The 7,917-nt window shown below is 64.0% G+C and overlaps 2 protein-coding genes across 3 annotated transcripts; one reads left to right on the top strand and one right to left on the bottom strand.

Annotated features, from left to right (window-relative positions):
• Positions 1–98: 98 nt before the first annotated feature.
• Positions 99–4,125, top strand: SNX22 (sorting nexin 22). 2 transcript variants are annotated; one of them, XM_037394916.1, is made up of 7 exons: positions 127–264; positions 390–685; positions 2,504–2,587; positions 2,709–2,813; positions 2,883–2,977; positions 3,174–3,247; positions 3,385–4,125. In XM_037394916.1, the coding sequence occupies exons 2-7, from the start codon at positions 617–619 to the stop codon at positions 3,525–3,527; spliced, it is 570 nt and encodes a 189-aa protein (XP_037250813.1). In that variant the 5' UTR covers positions 127–264; positions 390–616; the 3' UTR covers positions 3,528–4,125. The 2 variants fall into 2 exon arrangements, with proteins under 2 accessions (XP_037250812.1, XP_037250813.1); XM_037394915.1 differs by having other exon boundaries at positions 99–685; positions 3,455–4,125.
• PPIB (peptidylprolyl isomerase B) lies at positions 3,933–6,224 on the bottom strand. The gene is made up of 5 exons (XM_037394914.1): positions 5,955–6,224; positions 5,669–5,782; positions 5,418–5,511; positions 4,551–4,735; positions 3,933–4,349 (listed from the first exon to the last, which is right to left on the bottom strand). The coding sequence occupies exons 1-5, from the start codon at positions 6,108–6,110 to the stop codon at positions 4,227–4,229; spliced, it is 672 nt and encodes a 223-aa protein (XP_037250811.1). The 5' UTR covers positions 6,111–6,224; the 3' UTR covers positions 3,933–4,226.
• Between the last annotated feature and the right edge of the window lie 1,693 nt (positions 6,225–7,917).

Below are 7,917 nucleotides of genomic sequence, written 5' to 3'. Positions count from 1 at the left end.
GGCTAACGGCCGCATCCCGCTGATGCGAGGGCAGTGGCACCTGCTGTGTTGTGACGGGGACGTGGGTGACCTTGGGCACTGTCCCGGCCACCTGTCCTGGCTCCTGATTAAGCCTTGGCTTTCAGCACGAGCTGTTTTTAGGATCTGAGCTCAGCGGGGCTGTGCAGTGGCCCCCCTCGGTGGGGTTTGTGGGGGGACCAGCCCCCCCAAGAGCCAGCAGCTGGCCTTGGCGGGCTGTGGTGCTCCTTTTCCCCTGTGGCCAAGGTTTGAGCCTTCGAGTCCCCCCGGGGAGCTGGGTGTCATCAAACCCGGCACCCCTTCTGCTGCCGTCAAAAAAGGAAAAGCAGCTCGTGCTGACTTCCCACTTCCCTTTCCCCTTGTCCCTGCAGCGCCGGATCCCTACGGCACCTCCGGGCTGTGGCCCCCCCCGCCCCCAGCGGGCTGTACCGGGCGCTGCAGGACCTTTCCTTGGGGTGCCCGCGGGCTGGCTTCGGGGTCCCCTGTGTCACCCCCGTGGGTGGCCAGGGGCCGTGGCTGCCCCGGTGCCGCAGCCGGCGGGAGGTTACAGCGGCGCGAAGCCCGGCGGCCCCCCCGCGCCCCCCGGCAGCCGCGGGCCATGATCGCCGTCTCCATCCCCGCCGCGGAGCCGCAGCCGGCGGCGCGCAGCCCCGAGAAGGCGCACACGGTGAGGGGCGGCTGGGGGGGGGGCGGGGTGGGATAGGGAGTGCCCCCCGCCTGCCCGGGGAGGGTGCATGGCGGGTGTGTGTGTGTGCATGTGTCGCTCTGTCCCGGAGGTTGCAGGTCCCCGATTGTCGCCGGGGGACCCCACATGCCCCGGGAGCGGAGGTCCCTGCCGGAGGGGGGGCACAGACCCTTTGAAGGGGGTTCCTCTCTGGTCCCCGTGGTTGGGGGGTCCCTGCCTGCCGCGGGATGCCCCCACCTGCCCTGGGTCTCGGAGGTCCCCAAGTTCTCCCAGGGACCCCACCTGCCGCGGGGAGGGGTGCATCCTTCTGCCCCAGGGGCCGGAGGTCCCCAAGTGTGCCCGGGGGGGTCCCCCCACATGCCCCCAGGGGGTGGACGTCTCTGCCTGCCCTGGGTCCCTGCCAGGGGCACCCTCTGCTCTTGACAGAGGGGGTGGCCCTGTCCCGCGGGTCCCCTCTGTCCCCGGGCTCCTGCCTGCCCAGGGTGCCCCCCCTCGCCTGGGGGATGGCGATCCTTGCCTGCCCTGGGGGGGGGGGCGGTGTCCATCCGTCCCAGTGTTCCCAGGGGGTTGGAGGTCCCTGCCTGTCCCCAGGGGAGTCCCCACCTGCCCGGGGTTGGAGGCCCCCAACTGCTTTAGGACCCTGTTGGGGGGGGGACGGGGGGACGACCCTCTGCCCTGGAAAGGGTGTGTGTGTATCTTCTCTGCCCTTGGAGGTGCTTCTGGTCCCAGGGGTTTGGTGGGTCCCGCTCTGCCTCTGGGTGCCCTGTCTGCCCTGGGGAAAGGTGGCCCCTGGGCAGGGATGGGGGGGGGGGGGTGTGTCTCCATCTGCCCTGGGGGGGCTGGGGTGGAGTGAGGGGTGGGTCCCAAGGTGCCCCAAGGGCTGGAGGTCCTGCCTCCTCCCAGGGGCCCCAGCAGGGGTGGGGAACATCCCTGCTTGTCCCGCGGAATGGGGGGGTCTCTGCCTGCCCTGGGCCCCTGCCCGAGGGGCCCTCTGGCCCCTGGGGGGAAGTAGGGGGGTGTGTGTGGGGTGTGTGTGGGGGGGTGTGAGTGTGTGTGTGTGGGGGGGGGGTTGGGGGGTGTGAGTGTGTGTGTGTGGGGGGTGAGTGTGTGGGGGGGGGTTGGGGGCGTGTGAGGGTGTGTGGGGGGTGGGGGTGTGTGGTGGGGGCGGGGTGTGTGAGTGTGTGTGTGGGGTGCGTGGTGCCTGTCTCTGTGTCTCAATCCCGGCTGCCTCCAGGGTGTGTGTCCTCACCGGTGCCAGGGGCCACAGACTCCCCCATCTGCCGGGGGCCGGTGGGTGGGGTGGGGGATGGCGGAGAGGTGGGGAGGGTGTCCCTGAGTGGGCTCCCACCCTCGGGGTCTGGGTGGGGTGTGGGTTGGTGCCCCTTTGTCCCTGGTGGGTGGAGGTCCCCGCCACTCCCCCGGGTTCCTACCATGAGCAGGGTCGAGCCTTCTGCCCTTAAAAAAAAGGGGGGGGGTGGGTCCCTGTACCCGGGGTGGTGGGTGGTGTTGGGGGGAGGGGTGGGGGAATAGTATGTAGACCCTGCCAGCCCCATGGTGTCCCCATTTGCTCCATGTCATGATGGGCCCTGCCTGCTTCATGTATGAGTGGCCCCACTCAGGGGTGTGTGGGGTGTGTGTGTGTTTTGTCCCTAGCTACCCTAGAGGTCAGGGGGTCACTGCCTGTCCGGGACAGTGCTGGGGGGGAGGTCCCCAAATGCCCTCCCCAGGTGGGGGATGTGAGCTGGAGGCCCCTGCCTCCCTTGGGAGGATGGAGGCTGCAGTGGCTGATGCATGGTGCAGGTGTTCAGGGTGGAGGTGCTCTGCAATGGCCGGCGGCACACCGTGGTGAAGCGCTACAGTGAGTTCCAGGCGCTGCACAAGCGGGTGAGACCACCGGCACCATGGGGGGACATGGGGAGTGGACACCAGCTCCTCGGAGCCGAGAGGCCCAGCCTCATCCTCCATGGTCCATGTTGCCATCATGTCCCCCCATGCTCTACCCTAGATCAAGAAGACCTGCAAGGTCCCCGACTTCCCTACCCGCCATGTCCCCAACTGGATGCCCAAAGTGCTGGAGCAGCGCCGGCAGGGCCTGGAGCTTTACATCCGGGTAAGGAGCCATCCAGCTGTGGCTTTTGGGGCTTTTTTTGGGGTGCTGACCCCCCTGGGTACATGGCAGGGTGTCCTGTACCACAATGAGGAGCTGCCCCAGGACGTGCTGGACTTCCTGAAGGTGCGGCACTGCCAGCAGGACCCCAAGGCCAGCAGCCTCCCGTGAGTAGCTGAGCAGCAGGCAGTGCCCTCGGGCTCTACTGACACCCTGCTCATCCCACATGGTGCTGGGATCACCCCCCTCACACATGTTAAGCACCCCAAGACACAGATGGGCAGGGGGCCGGTGCACAGCTGGGCCACCCAGGGTGAAAGCAAGACCCTTTGCTGGGCACTGACATCTCCTCTCCTGTGGCAGCACTGGCCACCTGCCCTCCCAGCGGCCCGTCGTCAGCTTCTGCACTGATCCCTACACGCAGCCACTGGGCACCGGTAAGGAGTGGGACCATGGGTGCAGGACCCCAAACCCTCCAAGGGAAAAAGCTCTGTTGGGCCCCCAAAACATGCTTTTCCTTTAACGGGACCTGGGAGGGAAACAAAACTGCTCCAGCTCCCCCCTTTCCTCACAGACCCGCTCCCCAACACCGTCCTCAGTGGGGTGCTGCAGGGCCTCTACATCCCTCTGAGCTGTACCCCCAGGCATGCAGCACCCCGAGCCCCCAGCCTGCTGGGCTCGCAAGTCCCCACCCAGCACCCAGGGCTGCAGCGGTGAGCGGCCAGCCAGGCAGCAGGAAGGATCCCTGTGGCAAAAATAACACCTCCACGCTGCGATGGGGCAGGAAAAGCCAGGGGCTGTGGTGGGACCCACAGCTGCTCTCCAGACCAGCGTTGCTCACCTACCACTATCCAAGGTGCCTTTGTTGGGAAAGCCCTGGTGCTCTGGGGTTCCTGCCTTTGCATGCTGAACTGTGCTGGAAGACCCTTGGCATCTGGGCTTTGGTGCAATAAATCACTTGGGCTTGACTGGCAAAAGATCCCTGTACTTTGTAATTCTGCAAATCAAATTCAGGGCCAAGCACTGTGCTGCTCAGCTTGGTGAAATGTGAAGCAAGGGGGCCAGAGTGCTGAAGGGTGCTAAGTGATCTGCACCACTCCAGGAGGAGAAGAGAGGCAACTCTTTAAAAAACACATTGGTCACATTTATTGGTGCATGTGCTTCTTACAAAAGTGATGGGAAGAGGAGCCAGCATCCCATCCTGCCTGCTGGGTGGCTGGAAGGCGGCAGGGTGAAGGGGGAGGCCAGGCAGCAGGGACATGGGGCACAGCGGCTCTGCTGCTGCTCACCTGCCCCAGGACGACAGGGAAATGCGTGGAGAAGGGAGCAAGGCAGCCCCAGGCCCGCAGCCCTTCGCAGCTGGGTCCCCTGCAGAGCGCAGGGCCCCATGCTGTGTCACGGAGCCGGGAGGGTGGATTACTCTTTGGCAATGGCAAATGGCTTCTCCACCTCGATGGTGCCACAGTCAGCAATGGCAACATCTTTCAGGGGCTTGTCACGGCTGTCTGTCTTAGTGTTCTCCACCTTCCTTACCACATCCTGGGAAAAGCAGAGGTGTGGGAGTGGGGAAATGCTGGGCACAGGCAGTGCCAGCTTAGCACATTCCCTGTTCCAGAAGACACCTCCCAGCCCATTCTCCGCAATGCTCTGCTCCCAGCCAGCTTGCCTAGACAGCAACTGCCTGGGCCTACTCTCCCCCTGGGAACTGATCACCCCTCTACCACCCCATCACACCCTTACCATGCCCTCCAGCACTTTGCCAAACACCACGTGCTTGCCATCCAGCCATGGTGTCTTCACTGTAGTGATGAAGAACTGGGAACCGTTGGTGTCCTTGCCAGCATTGGCCATGCTCACCCAGCCAGGGCCGTAGTGCTTCAGCTTGAAGTTCTCATCAGGAAAGCGGTCCCCATAGATACTTTTTCCTAATGGGAGACAAAAAAAAGGCTACATTGTTCTCATGGAAATATGTTGGGGGGTGTGTGTGATGATGGCAGGTCTCTCCACAGGCCGGGTGGGGTGAATGAGCAAATCTAGAAAAGGGACTAACAACACTGCAGGGAACCATGAGCTACTTGGTACCAGAAGGAGCTAAAAGCACCTCATGAGCTCGGCAAGGGGAAGATTATGCCCCCAAGAGACTGGAGCAGGAGGCTGTGCAAGAGCAGACCTGCCCAAATGCTTATAAGCCCAAATGCTAACACCATCAACTCTACTAATGTTTGCTAAGTGCTGGTGGAAGCGTCCGAACTCTGCTGCTACTAGGCCAAATGCGTCCTGGCAGCCAGAATCCGAGGCAGAGGCACCAGCTGCTGCAGAGGAGTTTTCTTAGTGAGGAGCTGCAGGTCCTCCTGGGGCAGAGGGCACAGTAACGTGGGTAACACTCAGGTACTAGCTAGCCAAGCCTCACTGGGCCCATCCCTCCCCAGCACCAGGCTCTGCTTCGAGGCCAGGTCTCTGCGAGCTGTGGGCCCACCGCTCCCACCACGGCACCGTGCCCCAGCTGCACATTGGTCCCCAGAGCAGCCAGGCTGTGGGCTGGCAGCATGGCCACTGTCGTGCTTCAAGACAGCAGCTGGATCCCCGGGCTGCCGCAGGCCACGGTACCTCCAGTGCCGTCTCCGCGGGTGAAGTCTCCTCCCTGGATCATGAAGTCCTTGATCACACGGTGGAACTTGCTGCCCTTGAAGCCGAATCCTTTCTGGGGGCGGGGAGGGGGAACCCGAGTGAGGCCGAGGGCCGGGCCAGCGCTCCCTCCGCCGGCTCGGCCGCACGGCGCCAGGCAGGACCCGCGGGGCGCCAGGCAGGACCCGCCGGGGGCCGGCTGAGGCCCGCCCAGGCACCCGCTGGCCCCTCACCTCCCCGGTGGCCAAGGCCACAAAGTTCTCCACCGTCTTGGGCACCGTCTTGCCGAAGAGCCCGATGACGACGCGGCCCACGTCCTCCTCGCCGATCCGCAGGTCGAAGAACACCTTGGGGGGGGCGGGGGGCGGTTGGGAGGCAGCAGCGGGACCGGCCGGCCCCCCCCGGGCCAGTCCCCCGAGCCTAACCCCCCGAGTCCAGCCAGGCCCGGCCTCCCAGCCTCAGGCCTCCCCCCACCTCGGCCGCCCCTCCCCCCAGGCCGCCGCCGGGCCCCACCCCGACCTTGGCGGTGACCTTGGGTCCCTTCTTGCGCTCGTCGGCCCTGGAGGCGGCGGGCAGCAGGAGCAGGAGGGCAGCGCCCAGCGCCGCCGCCGCCACCAGCACCTTCATCCTCCGCCGCTCGCAGCCCGGCCACAGCGCCCGCCGCGCCGCCTGCATCCGGCCGCGCCCCCCGCGCCCCCCCGCTCCCGCCGCGCAGTGGTACGCGCCGCGCCGCGCTCCCCGCCCGCCCGCTACAGCTGCCCGGGCGCGACCAACGGCTGCTGGGACGGGGGGGGGGTGGGGGTGGAAAGGCACCTTCCGGCCGGGCGGGGGCGGTGCCGGAGGGAGCCGCCGGACGCCTGCCACGTTGCCCTTTGCTCAGGAAGGGAGCGAGGCGCTTGATTGGTCAGCGCGGAAGAGGAGGCGGGGCGGAGGGAGGAGGCCGAAGGGCGGGGCTGCGGGTGTGGTGCCGGCCAATGGGCGCAGCCGGAGGCCTGGCCGGGGCGGGAGGGCACTGAGGGGGCGCGCGGCGGCGCGGGGCATTGTGTGCCGTTGGCATTGACCGGACAGAGAAAATGGCAGCTCCGCGTCCCCAGCGGCCTTCGCCGCTCCGCGCTCGTCAGCGGGGGGACGCGGCCTTGCCCTCCGTGCACCCCCGGCTGCAGCGACGGAGGCCTGCCCGGGGGTGCCCCTGCCGGGCCTGCCCCCTGCCCTGGGGCGAGGCTTGTGATGGAGTTGAAGAAAGGAACGAGAGGGGAGAGCGGCCTTCACCGCGGCCCGAATGTCTTGTAAATACCAGATGTGGCCAAGCTGAAAGCGCACAGGAGTGTTTGCACTAAGGCAGGTGCCCATGTCTAGCTTAGCACGGTTGTTCACAAACCCTGGAGTTGAATACATGGGAATTGCCTTTTTTTTATTTTAACGTCTACTCAAGTAGCTCTTGTTCAGCATTAACCACCAAGCATACAAACCTCTAAAGGAACTGCCCGGTGGAGATGTGTTTCCAAGGGCCAGGGAAAGTTTGTCTTCTCAGAGCACAAGTGTCCCAAGACAAATTTTTAGGAACGGGAAATAAAAGCTCACACTAAAAATACTACCTTAAGGCTGGGAAACGGAAGGAGAAGAAGCATTCCAACAAAATCCCAGTGTGAAGCAGTTTCTAAGAGCAGGAGTCACGCTGCAGGTGTTTTGCTGTCTAGATACAGGGAAAAACACTTTGAAAAGACGCTATGTTTGGTTGATAGGTGGCATCTCCTTTAATGATTTCCTCTGTACAGAGACTAAATAAGCAGCAGCCATTTGCACACTGGTGGCTGATTCCATGGAGGGGGCACGGTGCTTCTTTCTGTGCAAGATCCTGGCTAAGTGACCAGAGGTGCAGAGGGAGGCAGCAGTGGCTGGGCTTGTGTTGTTGCCACCCTCCCCTGCAGGCACAGCTGCCAGCACAGTGTGTGCCGGGGCTGGGGGCGGGGGGGGGGGGGTGGGTGGGGTGGGGGGTGGAACTCAGCTGGTGGCAACTTGGGCCAAGCCCCTCTGTGCCCTGGCCAGCACACAGGTGTACCCGGTGCCTTTCCACCTAGGGAAGGCACAGTTGATGCCTACGACAGCAGTTGTCAGTGCTGTTCCAGAGACACAGGGACCACATGACAGCACGTTTTGGGGCAGTTCAAATCTTTGCATTCCAAGTGGATCAATGGTTTAGCCATTCTCCTGCCCAGGATGCTGGAAGCGGGAACACGCAGGCACAAGGAGCAGAGAAATCTGTGTCACCACGCCTTGGCCAAGCTCTGTGGAGCCAAACTGCCAGTGGTTGTAAAGCACAAAGTATGGAGAAAGTCCCGTAAGTTCCCACACTGCGCACTGTCCCCTCAAAGGCTCAGGGCTTATCACTGGAGAGGAGGGCTACCAAGAGTGCCCAACAGAAGCAAAGGAAAAGAAAACAGAAACAATGTTGTCAGGAAGAGGTAATAAATACATCTATTCA

This window comes from Falco rusticolus, chromosome 7 (assembly GCF_015220075.1).
Source record: "Falco rusticolus isolate bFalRus1 chromosome 7, bFalRus1.pri, whole genome shotgun sequence".
NCBI classification, from domain to species: domain Eukaryota; kingdom Metazoa; phylum Chordata; class Aves; order Falconiformes; family Falconidae; genus Falco; species Falco rusticolus.
The sequence above is the reverse complement of the archived record's forward strand: the minus strand, read 5'-3'. Positions and strand labels throughout refer to the sequence as shown.

Excerpts from the sequence above, each read along its gene's own strand:
- SNX22 (XM_037394916.1), top strand. The coding sequence starts at position 617 with ATGATCGCCGTCTCCATCCCCGCCGCGGAGCCGCAGCCGGCGGCGCGC. Across the intron at positions 686-2,503 it reads GCCCCGAGAAGGCGCACACG|GTGTTCAGGGTGGAGGTGCT; the intron begins GTGAGGGGCGGC and ends TGCATGGTGCAG. Across the intron at positions 2,588-2,708 it reads TCCAGGCGCTGCACAAGCGG|ATCAAGAAGACCTGCAAGGT; the intron begins GTGAGACCACCG and ends GCTCTACCCTAG.
- PPIB (XM_037394914.1), bottom strand. The coding sequence starts at position 6,110 with ATGCAGGCGGCGCGGCGGGCGCTGTGGCCGGGCTGCGAGCGGCGGAGG. Across the intron at positions 5,512-5,668 it reads TGGCCTTGGCCACCGGGGAG|AAAGGATTCGGCTTCAAGGG; the intron begins GTGAGGGGCCAG and ends CCCCGCCCCCAG. Across the intron at positions 4,736-5,417 it reads CCGCGGAGACGGCACTGGAG|GAAAAAGTATCTATGGGGAC; the intron begins GTACCGTGGCCT and ends GTCTCCCATTAG.